At 44.9% G+C, this 20,538-nt stretch overlaps 1 protein-coding gene across 1 annotated transcript; it reads left to right on the top strand.

Moving 5' to 3' along the window:
• Window positions 1-801: 801 nt before the first annotated feature.
• Window positions 802-20,516, top strand: LOC109478496 (polycystic kidney disease protein 1-like 2). The gene is made up of 42 exons (XM_019780069.1): window positions 802-922; window positions 1,269-1,462; window positions 1,592-1,772; window positions 1,955-2,061; window positions 2,564-2,660; window positions 2,946-3,118; window positions 3,364-3,515; window positions 3,731-4,242; window positions 4,594-4,763; window positions 5,118-5,291; window positions 5,674-5,933; window positions 6,212-6,364; window positions 6,800-6,905; window positions 7,272-7,411; window positions 7,638-7,775; window positions 7,874-7,964; window positions 8,295-8,377; window positions 8,762-9,001; window positions 9,186-9,672; window positions 10,060-10,208; window positions 10,656-10,886; window positions 11,273-11,443; window positions 11,745-11,905; window positions 12,175-12,376; window positions 12,742-12,817; window positions 13,011-13,065; window positions 13,203-13,362; window positions 13,640-13,916; window positions 14,274-14,434; window positions 14,618-14,741; window positions 14,972-15,072; window positions 15,511-15,639; window positions 15,843-15,993; window positions 16,335-16,495; window positions 16,792-16,893; window positions 17,076-17,234; window positions 17,867-18,005; window positions 18,183-18,339; window positions 18,587-18,752; window positions 19,191-19,360; window positions 19,618-19,685; window positions 19,875-20,516. Exons 1-42 carry the CDS (start codon window positions 882-884, stop codon window positions 19,994-19,996), a joined length of 6,891 nt encoding a protein of 2,296 aa, XP_019635628.1. The 5' UTR covers window positions 802-881; the 3' UTR covers window positions 19,997-20,516.
• Window positions 20,517-20,538: the final 22 nt, after the last annotated feature.

Raw genomic sequence — 20,538 nt, 5'->3', positions numbered from 1 at the left:
TTATGAATTAGTTTTATACACGTAAATTTGAGGAAAGTGCTTGTCGTTACTCCTATTGACGCTAAATTGGGTCGATGCACGAAACCTGTTCAACCACACCCATGTCCGTGTCACAGCTCCTGTGTTTAGTACTCGTGGTTCGCAGATCGTCATCCGACTGTACTCAACCAGGCAGCAAATGCGAGTTCTCAAGTATAGGCTTGACACAAACGGACGGACGGAATGGCACAGTGTTTCTACCCAAACATCAAACAAACAAACAAACAAACAAACAAACAAACAAACGAATGAATGAATAAATGAATACATCAAAGGTCGTTTGTACGGACGTGGTGACTAGTTTCTTAGGCCCTAACAGATGTCCCATTATCGCCCTCTCCCGTGCAGACCGTTGGGTCCCAGCGATGCTGCTGGAAAGCCTGGTCGGTTTTCAGTGTTTGGCCGTGAACGCGAGCGGCTCCACCTTCACCCCGGGGTACCGGTCCTGTCTCCGGGATGACATCAGGGTGAGTTTGTGCCCAACATGGGTTACCGTGTGGTCAAATTCATCGTAGATCATCGCACGATATCGTAGAGTTTTCAAGCAGTCTGTGACAGAACCAACCACCCGCAACTAAGACAGCCTTATCCATAACAAGGCAGCTGAAGTTTTGCAAGACTCTCCCGAAGATTGCCCTAGTTTTGCAAAACATTTGTGATCGGGACCTTAAATGGACATGAAAATCTTTGCCAGTCATATTGTCATCAACCTAGACCTGTAAACGATACTTGGAACAATTTTCTTGTTTTTGTAGGTCCATTGGGACTGGAAGGGAGGCCTAAGGCAGTTGCAAAATCGCTACACCGGACGGTGTCTGGCGAATTGTGGCGGGACCGTGTGCATGAGGACATGTACATCCTCCTACTCTGCACGTCAAGCATGGTGAGTGGCGATAAGTGTATCAAGAGGGAATTCTACCAGACTCTGTAGATGTACATGTGTCTTTATGTGCATTATTTGTATAATTCGTTTCCATAAGTAGGGAAAATGTGCTCGAGATGTGGTTGTCCTCAAACAGGCTAGGGGACCTCTTACTTTACGTCCCATCCGAGATCGAGAGGACTTCTCTAAACCGAAGTTAGGTACTGATTAATTAGGAGTGTTTCCCATCCAATTAATCGCAAAACACTGTGGCCTACCTGATTCTAACCTTGCCTCTGTGTGCTTGAAGCGAACAACACAACTGCCAGTAACAAGGTCAGTAATTGTATTGTTTTTAACTTCCCAGGGTCTGCAGCGGCCGCTGTATCGTCAGTAAGGCAGCTGCTGACGAAGGCCTGGCGGACCGGTATCTGACGCTGGCTGGGGACGGCACCCTCAGACTGTCCGCCATGTGCTCCAACCCGGGGGACGTCCAGGCGCGCTGGCGGGTCTTCGGCTCCCCAAACAGACCAGCATGTCAGGCCGACAAGTCCTCTAAAAGTACTGACGTTTGTACTTGAGATTCTAAGTCAACAATAGACTACTTTGTCACCTTCAGTTGCCTCACGACAGGTTATAAATAGTCGACCCTGATCAAAACACTCAGGTAAAGTGCCGATTGTTTTCTAGATGACGCCGAGTCCACCTGTGGAAATGTGGTGTGCGGCGTGGACTGGTACGAGGTGAGGTGGCCGATGTACACGCCTGGTGTCGGGGACGATCCACCAACCAGCTTTACACTGGTGCTCTATCCAGCTAACTACGAGCTCACGGACCAATGGAGAGTCGCCGAAGTCCCACCAACGAACAAGTAAGTCAACAGAGGTAGTTCAATGACTGCCTCATGTTAGGTATTGTGTTATGTTGTTGAAGGAAAAGGGAGGTGTAAGAATTTGTCGTGTGTACTGTGTCATTGAATGGACCGAATGTACGATACTCACTGTCCCTTTTTTGAACTGAAAAAAATCATTAACACAATCTTACCTTTTCAAGTTCTTACTACATGAACCATCTCGAACTGGGAGAGAAGTATCACGTTATCATCACTGCCAACCGACCTGGCAAAGTGGGAGCGGCCATCTTGAAAGACATTGAGCTCAGTAAGAAATATATACATGTATATATTGTTCTCATCTATCCAATACTTTCCCTGTACCAACGGTAGCTGAGTCGTACTCGTATCATTATACACAGTCATAGCTAGTCCTTTAAGACATACACGGATCTATGTAGGGTATAGATGTTGGATTATAGAGAAAGCACATTTGAAAACAAACATGTGACTTACGAATCTATGAGACTCGTATTTTTAACTGGTTTGTTCAAGGTTTCTTTCCATCGTTAAGACATTGCTCTGAGAAGCACACACATACTTGTAGCATATTCTGCCTCGCAAAACCTTCCTCTCCAATGAACTAGGGTTTATACATCTCACCATCAAACAGATTTGAGTATCATTTTAGCAATTTTAGGCAAGTCGGCTGAAATTCATTTCAGAGGGCTGATTCAAATCAGGAGAGCTGTAAAACAACAAAACTTTTAGACTTAGACTACATTTTACTCCTTTGGTAGCTGCATTTGTGTTTCTTTATTTTTGTGTAGAGCCGGATCCGCCGGGAGACCCTCACGTCATCAAGACCACATCGTCAGGCATCTGTATCTTGTGGACCGACTCCACGGCAATTTCGGAAGGTTATAGGTATGGACAGCCAGAATAGTCAAACAGTTTACTTTCTTGCAAATCCTGGCAAATCACAGTACAATAGACATTCGATATTCTAACTATTAAGTAGACAACAGATTCGAACTTGAGCAATGCTTGTAGTTTGCAACGTTTGGCGTAAAGGGCCGTTTAGTTGCCACAGCACCGGCAGGGATGCTGGTGTGTTACGCCAAAGCGTAACACACCAGCTATATTGATACAGGTCGATAGCTCATTCTTTAACCATACCAAGCATGACGACATTTTCTGAACTTTTGTCAGAGTGGATTATTACCCAGTGGGTGGAAGTCCAGACACCATCCGGACGGTGGACGTGCCGCCGACAACAACCGTGGTGGAGCTGACCGGTCTGCTGCCAGGACACCAGTACAACGCCACGCTGGTCACCACCGGACTCTACTCGGTCAACAGCGTGCCCGAAACGGTATCTGGAGGTAACTGGTCTTTCCCTACTCTCCTATCTTTCCCTGATCCTTTATCATCCTTATCAACTTCATCATCATCTGTCCTTATCTCTCAAACGTGCCAGGCAATCGGTAACGGCCCCCGTCTCGGTTGAGGATCATGGTAATAATTTCAAACACCAATCCGGCACTATCGACAGATAAAACCACACTTTTATTATATATATTGTTATGAATCATTTATGCAATTAATACCTGCATCATTCCTCTCACAGAAACGCATACCTTAAAAGTGAAGATTTCCGGGGGAAACGGGAGAGCGTTGGGAAACAGGCGGCCATATCTGATGGATGCAGAGTCGGAGACGTACGACGCTAAGGACCCTAACGTCACCAGTAACTACGTCTTCAAGTGGTACTGCAGGAAGGTTCGTCCAGAATATATATAATGGATAGTGAAAGGTGTTGTAGTAAAATTTTGGCATAAAGAATAGGGCGTATAGGACATAGCAAAGAAAGAAAGATCAAATCTGTATGTTCCTTTGATTTACATGCAAACATACACATCATCAACTTGTTGTTGATTAGGAGAATGTTTTCATCCAGTATGTTATTTATGCCTTCTTGTGTCTTATACATACAGCTGGTTTTAACAACAACAGCCTCTACTCCAACGACTACGATAACCGCGACGCCTACCCCACAAAATACCACAACGTCAGCGGCTATGTCTACCTCCAACGCAACTACATCTTCCGACTTCAATACAACAAGTTCGCTGTACTTCAATACAACAGCTATGACGAATACTACCGTACACAACATCACCAATGCCACTACTCCTACAACATCAACGACAACACCGATGACGTCTACGTCTACGCAGCACGTCGAGAGCGACATACCTGTCCGTTACCAAGACGGTATCGCCGTGGTACACAGCCACTGCGAAACGGGCGACTACGAACTGCTCTGGGAAGGAGATGCGAAGATCTACTTGGACACTTCTGACCTGGAAACGAGCACCACGTACGTCATCAAGGTGGAGGCCTCCAAGGAGATGGTCCACCCTCTCGGGTACACGTACATCGGAGAGGAGTCCTTTGAACAGAATGTTTTAATCGTTGAGGGAGATCCTCCCATGATGGCAATCAAGTAAGAGCTATTCCTAATCCACAAAAACAATTAGTGTAGTCTTCTCCAACCAAATCATCACCTCCGTACGGAATTAGGTTCTTTTATAAGTAGGGTGTAATGTTACTTCTTTTCAGTATTTTCATGTTTTGAATATGATCAATAGAATTCAAGGACTTTTGCACGCCCCTCAAACTTGCAGCACATTGACTGTCACTATGTACAGACTTTGGAGAACACATCAATACTAGTACCAACTGGCAAATGTTATCATCGAAAAGCTTTGGGGTGTCTACTATGAACGCAATCGCTTTGTGAATCGTACTGAATTTGAGAAAGATTCCAAATTACCTTGAAATCATTTTTCCTCAGTTGCATCCGGAACTGCATGGCGGCTGTTGACGTGACGGAGTCTCTGGCCCTCCGCGGGAACTGTACCTCCTGTGAGCAGAACTCCGAACTGACGTACAACTGGGAACTGTTCAGGGAGGTCAACGACACGATCGTGGAGGTGCACGACTGGAACTCTCTCACCAGCACAGGTACATCGGGCACGGTCCGTACAAACATGAAAAAGCAAACAAAAGATGTGATTTGCGCCAGAAGGTTATGTTTTCGGATGCGTGTGTTCATGAACATCTTGCGAAATCGCAAATGACATTAGTTTGTTGGTAGGCTGTGACAAAAACTGAACATGATTCGAATTTGGTCCACTGGCGACTTTTTACGGTACTGCAGCGGAACTTCCAGTTTTTATATCGTGTTCTGAACATGCTATGGTCACGATTTTGGGGTAGGCGGTAGATAGCTCGGGAAAAGGTGACATAAGTTAGGTCTTTCTATGATTTTGTCAATAGTGGCATATCATAACTTACAGCTTGCATTGCTACCCACAGGACGAAACACAGCAAGTCTAGCGATCAAAGCCGACCAATGGGATGTCAGATCAGTGTACCGCTTGCGGCTGAATGGCTTTCCTCCGGATGGCCTTCCTCCCGGCTTCATCGAAATCAGATATCCCACCTCCCCACCCCTCTACACACTGGACTGTGTCATCATCCCCGATAAAGGTAGGGGGAAACGGAACGTTTTATGCGAAATGTAGTTGCCGGGCGCTTTGGGTGTGTTTGTCTGTGGGTTTGTGTCTTTGCATGTCAGCATGAGACGGTTGCAGAGACGGTTGCAGGGAGAGTAATATGTAGTTGGGTGTTTGGTTACAGTTGATTGCCTGAAGGTGACCCAGTACGCACCGGGTGCATGGGCGCACACACAGTTCTAATATCTTCACGAAAATCCGAAACACTTTCCCTAAGTTTGAAATCTCCAATTTCTTGTATTACTTGGTTTTCTCTTTTGGCATCTCCTCCCCATGGGACGCCGGAGGTCTGCATGAAAACTTTGGGTTGTTTACGTTGACATGACTAAAATTCGCTTTCTGTCCCCGAAATACAGGAATGCTGTACGAAACAAACTTTTCGGCTAGTTGTGAGCTGACCGGGTGGACAGGCGAGCTGGAGCCACGTCTGACCTATGACTTCACGTCCCAAGTCCACGCCCAGGTGACCCACCTCGCCAGCGTGACCCGGATGTCCAGCTTCACCGTGCCGCTGGACCTCGTGGCCGGGGACCCTGCAGGCGCGTGCGCCGTGCTCGTCAACGTGCAGGGATTTCTGGGAGGTGTCCTGAGGGCAAATACCACCATCAGTCCTCAGGTACTGCAGCATGTTGATAAACAAGAATATCGCTATTAGAAAATTATATTCAGTGGAATCAACAGAGACATGTACAATTCTAACAAATGAACTGTTTTCCAACTAAAAAAGAAAGACTTCCCTTGGAGTTAGTTATCTGATCCAATCAACATCAGCAACGGGTTAAAGGTTGTTAGATATCGCCCCTCCCGTGCCAGTTCAGCCCAGAATGTCTGAAGAAAAGTCATTTTAATGAAGCTCCACAATAGGTGAAAAATTTTTGAGAATTTTTTTTTCAGGTTATTCCACCTGTTCAGACCCACGCTGGAAACTGCAGACACGTGTTTGAGCGCATGTGTGAAATCCAGGAGCTGCTGCTCGCGGAGGGATACAAGGATGCCCTGCTGGCTGTGGAACGACTCGTCACGTACTTCAACTTCCTTCAGAACCATGTAAGGGGGGCACTCTTTTGATTAACTGGGAAACATGTTTGGACAGTAAAAAGATCTACCTAGGAGGGTTTTATCTTGATATGAATGTAGAAATGATGTAATGGATATGGTGGATGGAATGATAAAATCTGTCTGATGATGTACCTGACATTTTGTAAATACTACATATTTTCTCTTCCACAATTTTTTGAAAAGGATGTAGTTATCGCTGTATCGTTGTGTTGGGTGGGCCCCGCCGGTGCATAGATTTTGTATTAATTGTGACGTGTTTGTCATGTGATTGTGTGGCCGTCACTGATACAAAAGACTGGGAGAGAGGGGGGGGGGAGAGAGAGATTACGTTATTTCATCAGCAATAGCGCCACGAATCGCCTCTAAAAGACAAACGTGTATACCGATCGACATGATCGACACAATCCTCTTGCTCCCCTGTAGATCGGCACTGATTCCCGTGCAGCTTTGAACAGCTATGGTCTGACTGCAGTCGTGAACCAGATTCTTTCATACACAGACATCACTGATATCAACAGCACCTGCATAGGTACATATCCCCGTTGTCTATCCATGTACTAAAGTATATTCCCCACTGCATGTGTCTGCTTGCCATTTTACCTGCAATGTGACTATTACCAGACAACGTCAAGTACTCTACATGCCACCACTAATGAAATAGCTGGGAAGAATCTACCAACTATTTATATTACATTCTTCGTTGCTGAACTGTGGGTTTGTGTGCCTGTTTATTCGATCAAAGTAGGTTGACAGCACGTGTGTAGGGCAGATTGACAGGCAGAATAGCAGGAAGTAAAAAGGTTATACACCAGAAATGAGGTGAAATGGAAGGTCACGAAAACCAAAACCAGGGAGTCTATAAAAAAAACCCTTCAATTTCTCGTTCCTTTTGCAGGAGGTGACAAACCAGATACACATTGGGGAGAAGCAATCAACTTTCCTGGCAACTGGCTGAACATCACAACAGTTGACGGCATCATAGCTGCCCTTTCTGTACCCGTCACTGCTACAGACAGTAACGGAAAAATGGATGAGGTACTCTAACTTGCTCTGCATCTGTTGTCGGTTCTGTCACAGTCAGCTTGAAATTACCGGATCAAAGTCTTGCGACGACCTTCGACGAATGTGACTGCGCTCATACTTGAAATGTGCATGAGCCCAAATGCCAACAGCCACCACCAAATCAAATACGTAGATGTATCACCACCTACCGATTTCAGGTGTACAAGAAAATAGAAACTGTCATTTAATTTTCCTACAGTTTTACGAGTACGCGAGATCCACCACTGCCAAGATGGTGATGGTGGCCCAAAACAGCATGAGGGGACCTGCACTGTTGGAAAGGGCTGCGGATGCTATCAAGGCCCTCATTGATGGCAAAGTGTCACTGGTTGCGCAGGTATGTCAATCAACTTTATAATAATGCTGTTGTACAGAATGCTGGACCGTCGTTAGATTTAAGACTGCAGAACTTGAATGTCTACTTCCTCATTGCAGAAGCAAGCGGTGGCGTCGGCAGAAGCCATGGCAGGCGAACTTCTGAGCCTTGGCAGTAATGACTATAAGCAAAACCTGGCGGCCGTAGGAGGTATGGTGTTTTATTATGATACATGTGTTTACATTTTATGTCCGTTTATGGGCCTTGACACACTCTTCATCCCATCGTTTTGTCTTACTTACGGAGAAAGCTGTTTTATATCCTTGGCTCTTTCATAGCTTCCTTGAAATCCACCAGTACAAAAATCGTACAACGACCTAAGACTAATCTGCACGACCGCGCCAGTGCGCCCACGGCATTGATAGTACATATCCTGAGAAATGAGTACTCATCCCTACAATTTTTTTTGCAAAATGTTACACAGATAGGGTCTGCTATAACTTATAAGTTCTCATGATGTGATGAAGTTTCTCCTTTCAGGTCTTCAGCAGGGTTTAAACTCGCTGATGGGTTCAGCTCGGTCCACTCCCAGTGAGGATCAGACGGAAGAGCAGGCCGAGCATGTGAGTCAATCTTATCTGTTGATCCAAGAACGGCGCTCAGCCATTAAGGATATGCTGAGAAATGGTCAGGAAATATAGTAGAGCTTTGCAAACTTAGAACAAGAAATGAAGATCTCAGACTTCGCTGGCCTTCCTGAATTCTCCAATGTCGAGCACCAATTTCTGCTGGCTCCCGGCCAGATTCTGAGCGCTTCACTGAGCCTACAGTTTTTTGAGGCTTTGTTAAGTGTAGTGCTTCCAAATTGAAATGTTCCAATGACACTGTGAGAGACGGACGCCTGTATGAAAGTGTATAGATTGTGAAGTGTAGTGATTCATTGCAATGCATAGATAACGAAACAGGTAGGTTCAGAATGATGATACGCTTTCCCACTTGTCCTCCAGGCTAAAAGGGCCACGAATGCCGTAACCTCAGCGACCACGACCCTGGGGACAGTGGTCCTGAATCACCGCCTTCCCGGAGAGCCTTCGGTCGGATTCCAGTACGACAACTTTGGCGTGGCCTTCCAGAAACGGTACTCAGAAAGTGTGGGCTCGGAAGGCTTTACAGCCTCGGAAGGCTCCGTCTCTCTCCCGAACAGCGAGGCGTCCATGAAGTCTTCAGATGAAGCGCTTAATACAAAGGTCAGTTAATAATGTGCCGATTGCTAGTCAATATTTCTGCATGTTTCATGTCAGATCTAAAATGAGGCTTTGCTCTTTTGCCGGGTCCATGGAAGGTTTCTTGACTTCCACAAATGCACCAGTAAAGTCACATATTTCTGGAGATATACCCTCACCACAATCGGGTATATTTTGTGTATTGCAGTTTATGAATTTCAACGAAAACCCCTTCGACTGGGACAACACCTCCAAGATTGTAACCAAGGTGGTATCCTTGGACCTAACCTCTGAAACCGGGGGAGCATTTCCGGTGAAGGACACAGCGAACGACATCTCCATTTTTATTGGGAACGACGCAGATCCTCCCAAGCCACTTCTGGTCAGCAGGAACATCTCGAACCCAGGGAAGTCTGAGATGTTGTACCACGAGATTACCGTCCCGTATAACTCATGCGCCATATTTACCGCGTTTGTACCTCACAACAGAACAGTGCCTTTTCAAGCTTACGTCAAGTATGGGAAGGTACCGACAGAGGACGACTATAACTTCACCGCTACGATCCCTCCGGGGTTAAACTTGTCACGGTGCCACCTGGGCCTGGAGTACACACGGCGAGACTGGAAAAACTACGTCGTCTCTTTCCAAGACATCGCTGAGAATGGCACATACTACTTGGGTCTTAAAGAAATAAGTGAGTGTGCAACATCCTTTCTCAAAACTCTATTATATGAAGACCTATTATATGAACACAGTTTCAGGTAATATAGCTACTTGAGAAAGTACTGAAAAATGGCAGTATTTTGTATTGTCTGCAAAGTCTTGAGAGACCTTCTTATGCTGTCTGCAGTACCATTTCCATGAAAAAATCAACCATAGGAACGGCTGAGTTAGGTCCAAAACATACGACGGTCATGATTGTAATCCTGTAGTCCTGACTCTTTTATGATTTTATGTATTCATATACGGCATGCATTAAACCACAGGAATAATAGCTGAAGAGCTGATTGTGGGTCAGAAGAAGAAGTCAAAGTCACAAAACCGCTCCCTTAAGTATCCACCCCCCCCCCGCTCCCTACAGACCAGACGGATGTGTGTGGTCCTGGGTATGTGTATGGAGCAGACCTGCAGGAGAACACCACAGCCATTACCTACGACTTCCTGACCATCACCCCCACCTGCCGGTACTGGGACACTCAGCACGAGAAGTGGGATGCTCACGGCTGTAGGGTAGGAAACAGACGATTTTCACTTTAAAACAAAGTCGTTTCATTATATAAATGAAGTCCTTATGATTTAGTGAGGATGTACTAGAACGGCCCATGTCAACCTCACCTCACCTCACCGGTCCCATGACATCCCATGTCAACCCAAACAAGAAATTGGAAATTTCAGACCTGCGGGTAGTGTTTTGTGTTTTGGTAAAGGAATTGTGGACGGGTTTTGGGTGATTAAATAAATTCAATACACAAGCCACCGCTTCCGTAATTCCTCACCTCACTTACCCCATCCGGGACGGGGTTGGTCATGAACCATTCATGCCAACCTCACTGTCAACCAAGTTTCTACCCACTTTACCTGCAACCATCTCTGCTGGGCAAACATACACACAAACCCGCAGAGAAACCCACTCAAAACAGCACTTCCTTTCCCAGAGGTAACGATTATATTTTCCAGGTGGGTCCCTTGAGTACGATGACGCGGACGCACTGCCTGTGTAACCACCTGACGGCGTTTGCCGGGGAGATACTGGTGGCTCCAAACACCATCGACTTCTCCACGGTGTTCGCCAAGTTTGCTAACCTGGGAGATAACGCCGCGGTGTTCGCCACCGTCCTCGCCATGTACGCCATCTACGGCATCGTGGTGTTCTGGGCCAGACGAGCTGACAAGAAAGATGTCGTTAAGGTATGAATTCCTTGTAGCCCGATAGCCATGCCATCAGGGGCTCACCGCCATCTCTGCGGTGCTCACGGAAAGTGTAGTGACCCAGGCCTGTTACTCTCTACTTCTATTACTGCATGCTTGAATTTTTTTATCTGGTCGGTCGCTCCTGAGACGGCACGAGATGACACTAATCAGAAGGGTCGGATAGCTAGAAAGCATAGGCTGTCAAAAAGCCTATATGGCCCAGTACGACTGTGGCCGGCCCGTAGAGAATAATACCAGGCTCTATGAAGACTCATTCCTGTTCTTCATAATCCACCGATGGTACCTCACTGTCCTGGTAATGTTCCCTCCATCAAATATTCCAACTATTGACCTACAACACTTTTAAAAACTTTGCCTCCTAGTGGAGCTGTGCGCCTCTGCTGGACAACAGGCCCGGGCACAGTTATTGGTACAAGATCACGGTGTACACAGGGGTGTGGAACGGCGCCGGGACTAAGTCACGAGTCGGCATTAACGTTGTTGGGGAAAATGGAAAGACGGGACCGAGAGTTCTTGAAGATGGAAAGCGACAGGTACGTTCTTCTAGGCCAACAAAATTTCACATATTCAGGAAGTTTGTACTCAGTGTTTGTGTGCTTGCATGGTTGTGCAACATGATTGTACGATTCTGAATACTCGAGGAGGCTGTGTCAGTACCAAATTCCTCGAGGATATGACAGCTTTTCCGTAACAAAACAGCTTAATTACTTTTGTAAGACATGTTCAAAGATATAAAGAATGCCCTTACGATGGTCGTACGACGGAATTGACGGGCCCTAATCCCTAGATATAAGAGATTTAACGTTTTCCACATCCGATACGTGTACCTGCCAGGGGTTTACGCGTGGAAGCATCTGTCACATGGCCATGGCAACAGAAGAGTGCCTGGGCCCGATGGTGAACATCCGTCTGTGGCACGATAACTCCGGGAAGGGGGAACATGGCAGCTGGTTCTGTGACAGGATCGTCATCCAGGACCTGGAAACGAACGAACGGTCAGAACAACAAACAGCAAGTCAGCTAGTTCTAAACTAATGTCTTTCGGATAAGTGATGCGTCTGTTTGAGCAATAGTTTAGTTGGCACTTGTGTGCGAGTTGTTTCAACCTTAAAAGGTGCCAACAAAGATTTTGTTTCAAGTCCTCAGTCAATTGTAAAACCGTCTGAGTTGCTTGAAACTACAGACGATGTAATTACATTACGTCCATTTCAAACTATTTCCACATCATTCCCTTCTTATTCTACTTTGCTATAAACTTCTACAGGTGGTTCTTCATCTGCCAGCGGTGGCTGGGGGTGGAGCATGAGGACGGCCGTGTGGACCGCATCCTGCCGGTGGCCAGTAAGGACGAGGTGGTCAGCTTTTCCAACCTGTTCCAGGACAAAACTCGGCAGGACATCACGGACGGACACATCTGGTTCTCGGTGGTGTCACGGCCCACCCGGAGTCACTTCACCCGTGTGCAGGTGAGATCTATACTGGAGGTACTTGATTAGGACAGACAGACGGTACCAGCAGTCAATATTCCCGTCCTCATCTGTCCATCACAATTAGCAGTTCAACCAATAAGAGAGTACATTGCAATATTGATATGTTTGATTTTGCATGTATAAGTTTTGACGGATCTTTCTTTTTTTTCATTGGAACCTCTCTGACTGAATCCAGACCTTTCCCATTAAAAATCGAAAGAGGTTAATTGTTGTCGGTAAAACATATGTAGCTAGCTTGCTTTATTAGTGACAGTAATAGTAACATGTCAGCAAATCACGTACCTCACAATGGTTCATGTACAAAAAGTAGCCTCTGTCCTTTCCCCATGGCTGCCTGACAGCGTGCGTCCTGCTGCCTGTCTCTCATCTTCTGCACCATGATCGCTTCTGCCATGTTTTACCAGAAGTCTGAAGGAGGTAATTTTAATTTTTACTTTAAACAATGAAGATACATGAGCGTTTGTGGTATCGATTCACGCCTTTGAATCCGTAGGCTGTTTTTAGCGGCGTGGGCAGCCATACATGGTAAATGTTAAAGAGAAACATCGTCCAGCAAATCCCTTCGAACACATTTCTAGAATGCGTTTGACGGAATTTCTTTTCTCATCAGGTAATACCATAAAGGTAGGACCGTTTGTCTTCTCCCTGGCATCAATTATGGTCAGGTGAGTTCTAGTCCTGCTTCCAGGTCTGTATGTTTGAATGTTTATGCTTTTTGTCCTTTCGCCGATTCACTCAGCATTGCTGGATGAATAATAGTCAAAGATATTTGTCAATATATACGTCTTTTTCCTCTGCCCAGCATCCAGAGCACATTTGTCGTGTTTCCTGTGAACCTGGCTGTTGTGCTGTTCTTTAAGAAGAGTCGCCCCCTGCCGGAGGGAGAGAAGGAGTGCGCCTGCTGTATGAAATGTTGCTGCTGCAAAAAGAAGAACAAGGTGGAAGAAAAGTACACCACAGAGGTATGTAGAAGAGAAGACGGTGTCCTTCATCGTATTTTGTCATGCCGGTGCTGCAATCAATCAGTTCAGAGCTTCCTCACGAGTTAGCGTCAAATTTTGGGACATCGTTTGCACCTACGGAGAATGCGTACCATAGTCTGTCACGATATTCACATCGAAATTAAGAACAATTTGAAAGGCTAAATTGCTGTTGATTTTGCTGGATATGTTTTTAAAAACTTGTTTTATATTCATTAAAAAAAGAGTTTACCTCTTTCTGTCCTATTGTTCATCTTAGGAAGAAGAGGTCGGCCTGGAGACGGTGTCTTCTAACGTTCCCAAAGACGACTGTGAATCACGAGTTGAGGAGAGTGAGCTCACAACAGTTTCTACAGCGGTGAAAGACGAACAGGACCCGGAGAGTGGCAATGAACTGAATGAAAACGACAACAGTAAGGAGGAAGATCTAGAGGAGCAAGACGAAGAGAATGAAGAGGAGACGAAAGAGGAGAAGGAAGAGGAGAAGAAAGAAGAGAAGAAAAAGAAAAAGGACGAGTTCATTTTTCCGCATTGGTGTAAATAAGAATTTGTTTTGTTTCCCCCATATTCGAGAAGGTACAAACAAATAGGACTGTAGAACTCTCTGGAACAGGATGACTTCTACATCATGTTATTTGATAGTATCAGAAATACACTTCATAAAGTAACTTTGAGAGTGAAAAAAAGCACTACGAAATCCTATATATTCCATGTCAGCTGTGAATATAAGACTGGGATCGCCGGTTGGGAGTAATTGGATTCGTGGAAGAACAGTGTTTGCCAGTGTGTAATATCCAAATGAATTACTAGTACATCCCCTCCACAGTTCCAATACACCCATGAAAACCCACAACACTTCCCGGAGGTCTGACATCTCTGATCTCTTGTCTCAGGTGTGTATTTCGGCTGGGTCCTGACGGTGGGGTCAGCTCTGGGCTGCGGGTTCTTCATCATCCTGTACTCCATGGAGTGGGGTCCGGAGAAATCCAACGAGTGGCTGGGCACCATTCTCATGTCCATGTTCCAGTCCATCCTCGTTGTACAGCCTATAAAGGTACGCACGTGGAAATTTTTATATATCGTTTGCTGCCTTAAGCGATACACAGTTAACGATGAAGCATCAAGAAATATGCTGGACATTATGTAGTACAGTACACATTCAACCAGCATTCTTTCTTTATAATGGCGAATGATTTCATATTTACGACCCGTTTGTGATGATGCATGTGACATACAGGTGATCCTGCTGGCAGCTTTCATCTCCTACATCTTCCGTAACAAGGCTGACGTGGACCAGGTCGGGGACACCGACACTAAAGTGAAGCCTGATGAGGAACTGTTGTGCGCACCGCCTGGCATGGGTAAAGACATCACTCCGTTTTTTTTTTGGGGGGGGGGGCTCGTAGCTAGTCATAACTCTCAAAACAATATGACAAAAGTGTGTTCATGTACAACAAAGTAGCCAATAAGCACGTGATGAAGAATTCTCACTGGTGGAGGTGATGAAGTAGGAATGTCAAGATCACCCAGTCGTCTGTCCATCAAAATCATGCCTGTACCGTAACATTGTTTATAAACCTCTATCCACCAGTTGAGCCGCCCACCATCCAGGAGCCGACTAATGACTCGGACAATAAGAAGTTCCTGGAGGAGGCACGAGAACTCCGGAGGAAGGAGATCAAGGCAAAAGAAGTGAGTGCTGGAGAGGATAAAAGGCTTTGTCACATTTTCAACAACAAATAAAAATAAGACATCGAAGGTTTCACACCTCCGTGAAATATTTTGAGCTTTTCTAACTACGGTTTCATTATTGAACGGTTTCATTATTGAAACATTTTAGCTGATTCTGTGCATAATCCTCCCAGTCTGTCACGATACCATTGTGACCTCCATGTCGACCTTACTACCTCCCAATCTCGGCCTTTCTGTCAGTCTGTGGTTGCATCATTTCCCCACTCACTACCTGGCCGGCTTAATGGTAGTATACAAATGACACACCAACAAACAAATAGACACAGACAAGCAACATCAAAATGAAGGCAAAAACCCTTCATGGTAGAAATAGGAGCTGTTTTCTCAAAGGATTGAATTTGTTGATCATATAAGCTGTACTTATGTCTTCATCTGCAGGTAATGAAGGAGGTGTTCATACACTACCTGTTCGTCTCCAGCGTGTTCTTCCTCAGCTACGGCGACAGAGATCCAACAGGGTTTTACGTTCAGAATAACCTGCATGACATGTTCAGCGGATTCGAAAAGGTATGTGTTGCATTGTACTGGTAATTTTGCTCTAAACAAGCAACAAAGGTATTGTCAGTTAGGGATGAATTTTCATTAACATTTTCTCGCTCACTACTGCTCTCGGTGACATTTTCTAAGCTTTATGTCAAGTTATTGCAGTTTCTTTTCTAACTACCTTACCCGACACTTACCACGAAAATGTTGTTATTGACATACCACAGGTCAAAAACCACAAAGCCATGTTCAAGTGGCTTGAGGGAGACTTTGTGAACCACGTTGTTGGCGGGAAACTTGGCGACAGAGGTTATCTGTCCGACGATTACAGCTTCCGCCTCGGTTCTGCTCGCATGCACCAAGTCAGAAACGAGCCAGGTACGAGTGGTGTTTGTGGCTGTTATAGTTGGTTGAGGTTAGTAAGTCTATGTACGGCAGTATTGTTTTCGGTGGCTGAACTGTGGGCTTGTGTATCTGTTTGTCTGGACAAAGTAGGTTGACAGATCGTGGGTGTAGAAGATTGACAGGCAGAATGACAGGAGGTCAAAGATCTCAGAGTCTAAATCTGACCGAGAACCAGCAGACGTTGACATGGTGGAAGACAGGAAGCCGAGAATGGCAGACATGTACTTCCCAAAAGCTGAAATCTCCGATTTCTAGTTTTTTTTACTGTGTTTGTATTATTTACATCATTTCCTTGTTGACACTTATCCCCACAGCCACTTGTATGACGGCCCGGGTTCCGTACGGGCCCTGTAAGAAGGACTATTCTCTGTTGGACCAACAGGAGACATCTTACGAGCCTGGGTGGCAACCGATGAATGCAACCAAGGCAAAGAATCTCATCGATGCTAAGCAGTACACCCCGTGGATGTTTCAGGTACAATGCTACATCAGCGTAATTTTTAATAATTAACCAACAATTGTGCAAATGTGAGACTATCGCTGCGACAACCCATTTATTAAACTCCGCCCCTACACATTCTTGTATCTTCAACATTATGGTATTCTTTGTGCTTGGTGATGAGAGGTATCATAACTGTGTGATGTTGTGGGCTATGGAGTATGACTTAAACCACCAAAGTACAATAATACACAGAACTAAATTGACATTTATACGTTCATAGAAGGGTAACCGTGATGTATCTACTGTATTGAATCATTCCGTTGTGACAGGAAACGGACGACCTATTCCCCTACTCTGGGGAAACCACAACCTACAGCAGCGACGGGTATTTCCTGGAGATCGGCACCAGCAAAAACGAGACTGTAGCTTCGGTACGTACGTTAGACCTACACGGCATGTTCGCGTTTATAATGGCTTCTGTCATTACACTTGAGCACAAAATAGATGATGCTTTTTGCAATATATTTTAGAATACCCTTGTGACAGGTAACGTCGAGAGAATAACGTCTGTAGCCAATGTGGTGTGCTACATGTAAGTGCCCTTATCTTTCAGTTGAAGGACCTGAAGCAGCATCTCTGGCTGGATAACTTCACCAAAGCCGTGATTATCGACATCGCCGTGTACAATGTCAATGTCAACCTGTTCTCTGTCATCACCTTCCTGGCCGAGTACCTTGTCGGCGGGGTCGTCTCGGCCAAGGTCACCATCAAGGTGAATAATAATATTCAATTAAGTTACTGCTGGCGTTTGGTTGCTTTAGATATTTACCCTAGATTTATTTTGATACCCCATCTATAAAGTGTTTAGGATATTGACGAAGTAATTACAAAAATCAAGAATCGTTGAAAATATGAGACTATAAAAATAGGAGATTTTTTCAATTTTTCGGTCAAAATTATTCAATCATAGCTATTAGTGGTTTTATAGGTTGTGACAAGAATAAAAAGTAATTTGATACACTATTGGGGTGGTTTACTTGTTTTCCAGGTTATCCGTCTGTACTCGTTCGTTGGTGACTTCGGTAACACGCAGATCGCGATGCAAGTGATCTTCGTGGTTCTCTTCATCTACTACTTACAAAGGGAGATCAAGCTCATCATCAAGGTAAACCGCCTATTATTCACATCAATATTTTAAAGGTTTAAGTTACGATGGTAGTTACATTACTATTATTATCTCAAACCTCTATAACTGCAAAAGAAATTATATCTGTTCCATTGTTTTTGAAGTAGAACAATGTAAGCGTTAAACACAAAGAAGTGTTCTGTGATACTATTTAGTCCATAAAACATTATAGGGTCACTCCGTTTCACACCTGTAATGATAAATTTGTTCTTGACCAGGAGAAGAAGGCTCACTTCCGGTCCATGTGGAACTGGGTGGAGTTCCTGCAGTCCGTGCTGTGTGTGAGCGTCATCGCCATGTTCGCCATGCGCGAGGTGTTGAGGATGACTACCATGAACAAGTTCCAGAAAAACCCAGGTACCAGTGCAGTGCAATACCGCATTGCGGAATGTTTCAAACGTTGTGGTCTCAAAAAACACGTACAGGGCTAGTTTACATCGTTGCAGACAAAAAAATTCTAACAAAAAGTGCTAATAGCATACTTGAATGCTTAGTGCAGTTGTCAATGTAAAAAAAATGTTTTACTTCCTATAGGCCGATATATCAGCTTCCGGGGCATGGCTTTGTACAGCGATGTGTTCATCGGTCTGATCGGAGCCCTCGTGTTCGTGGCAACACTCAAACTCCTCCACCTCCTGCGCTTCAACAAGCGCGTGGCCATGCTGTCTGCTGTCATCAACTATGCCGCAAAGTAAGATCACATTCATGATAAACGATATGGTCTGGCTACGTACCTCCGGGCTCCGGCGTTTTGTTTTGGGTGGGCAATACATTTACGACATCCCAAAACTTTTCCCGGGGGTCTGAAATGTAAGATTCCTTCTTTCTATGTCAGTGTTGTTTTTAGCATCACATGTTTCAGATATCATACAGCTTTGATCAAGTGAGAAATATGTAAACCTTCTAATACTAATAACAAATGATTGCTCATGCCGCAGGGACCTGGGACTTTTCTCCATCATCCTGATGACAGTACTGAGTAACTTCACCCTGGTGGGGATGATACTGTTCGGCACGCACATCAAGGAGTTCTCCGGCTTCATCGCCAGTCTGGAGCGACTGATTGCCATGCTGCTGGGGGATCTGGACTTTGCCTCCATGTCGGTAAGCTAGCATTGAAGTATAGTAATCAGATTTGTCCCCGGAGTACTTTCAGTTGGCAGGGAATGAAAGAAAGAAAAGAAAGCAAAAAAAGAACAAGTAAATTTAAAAAAAAGCATAGAAAATTTTATATCTGACAACTCATCTAACGTTGCTTATCTCAGCCTGGTAAGGGCCTGGTCACATTCGTTGTACGACTGTCGTGCGATCACAAACCAAGGGCATTCTTGGGATTGTCGTATACAACACAAGTGTCATACAAAATTTAGCCGTCTTGTTACCGACAATGTAACAACATCCCTGTCGGCGGTTTATTATCTCACAGCCTGTCTCTTACAGGGTCAAAATTGTACGACTTCCTATGACGTCTCGTACCTCAAATGAGGATTTTGAGCATGCGAGATGTTACACAGTCAACCTTTCTTTGGTTTATCTACACAGGCAGCCAGCCGAGTGCTCGGCCCGCTGTTCTTCTTCGGGTTCATCCTCCTGCTGGTGTTTCTGCTGCTGAACATGTTCGTGTCCATCATCGACTCCGGCTTCGGGGAGGTCAACGGCGACGAGAGCAAGATGGACGCCGATCACGAGATCGTGGACTTCATGTGGTTCAAGTAGGTCGTTTGGTCCTAGGCAGAGTCGTGTAGGTACGCCTATCTAGAGTAGTGTATCGTAGTATAATTAAATTTATGTCCATTTCATATCAATGATCATATGTATATAACACAGGTACTTGTTGCTAAATTAAGAGGATGACACAGACATGACATACCTTTGCTTTGGTTACCTCTGTTGCAAAAAAATAACAACCATGGACTACTTTAAAGTAAAATATTTCATATTACATACCACTATTGTTGCCTTTTTTCAGACTAAAACAAGCTCTGGGTATTGGGATGAGCCGTGTTGACCAGGACGATGACAATAAGGCACCTGAAGGTACATTTACATTGCACTGTCTTGCCCCTCCAACCCTGTCCTTTCACTTGGTACATAATGTAATCCAACACCACAGAGTGTCTGCTACAGCCCCAGTTCCCAGAGAGCCATCTGGTTCTACATGACTATCTTGTGTGTCTGTCGACTCTGTCCATTACTATAGTTCACACAGCAATGTTTCTTCCCCAGACCCACCCCTGCCTGACGGGGAGGTGGAGGAGAAGTTAACTCTGCTCCAGCAGCGAGTGGATGAGATGGTCGATAAACTCTCCAACATGGACGACAGCAGGGAAAATGAATCAGAGTGTTAACATAAGAAAGACATTTGGTTTAAGAATATTCATATGTAGTCTTTGGGATGGCCACTGTGCACCAATTGCAATTTGCATATAGTGTTTGCTTCCCTTGCTCCTTGTACCCTAGATTCGCTAGATTGCTTTTGATGTCAAATTTTGTCAAAAGGAAAGTATTGATCGTCCAATTCTACATCATTCTGGATTCTTGTGAGAAAGTACCACCTCACTCCATGCCCTTTGTTGCTGTCCAGTCATTTCCCAATAGTTACAGAGTCAGTCTTACATATGCGGCTACTATGCAATGTAAAACAATAAATTGCATACATACGTACATACGTAAAAATGAACTAATATCTGCATTCATATAACACCTCTTATAACCTGCTGTGGCATGTAACTGACTTACACTGTTTTTGTAGATATGTATCTCTATATCAGTGAATAGTAATGAATAAGTATGAATATGTTACCACATATTTCCACTGGAAAGCATGCACACCGAGTTTTCAGCACCATGGACAGATCCATGGGGTACACCGAAAATGAGCTGCTGCATG

Source organism: Branchiostoma belcheri, unplaced genomic scaffold, assembly GCF_001625305.1.
Source record: "Branchiostoma belcheri isolate BF01 breed outbred unplaced genomic scaffold, Haploidv18h27 scaffold44, whole genome shotgun sequence".
In the NCBI taxonomy this organism is placed as follows: domain Eukaryota; kingdom Metazoa; phylum Chordata; class Leptocardii; order Amphioxiformes; family Branchiostomatidae; genus Branchiostoma; species Branchiostoma belcheri.
The sequence above is the reverse complement of the archived record's forward strand: the minus strand, read 5'-3'. Positions and strand labels throughout refer to the sequence as shown.

Bases quoted from the DNA above. Each gene is read 5' to 3' on its own strand.
- LOC109478496 (XM_019780069.1), top strand. From the start codon at position 882: ATGAGGACATGTACATCCTCCTACTCTGCACGTCAAGCATG. The intron at 9,673-10,059 runs GTGAGTGTGCAA...CGCTCCCTACAG, and splicing joins CTTGGGTCTTAAAGAAATAA to ACCAGACGGATGTGTGTGGT. The intron at 11,444-11,744 runs GTACGTTCTTCT...TGTACCTGCCAG, and splicing joins TTGAAGATGGAAAGCGACAG to GGGTTTACGCGTGGAAGCAT.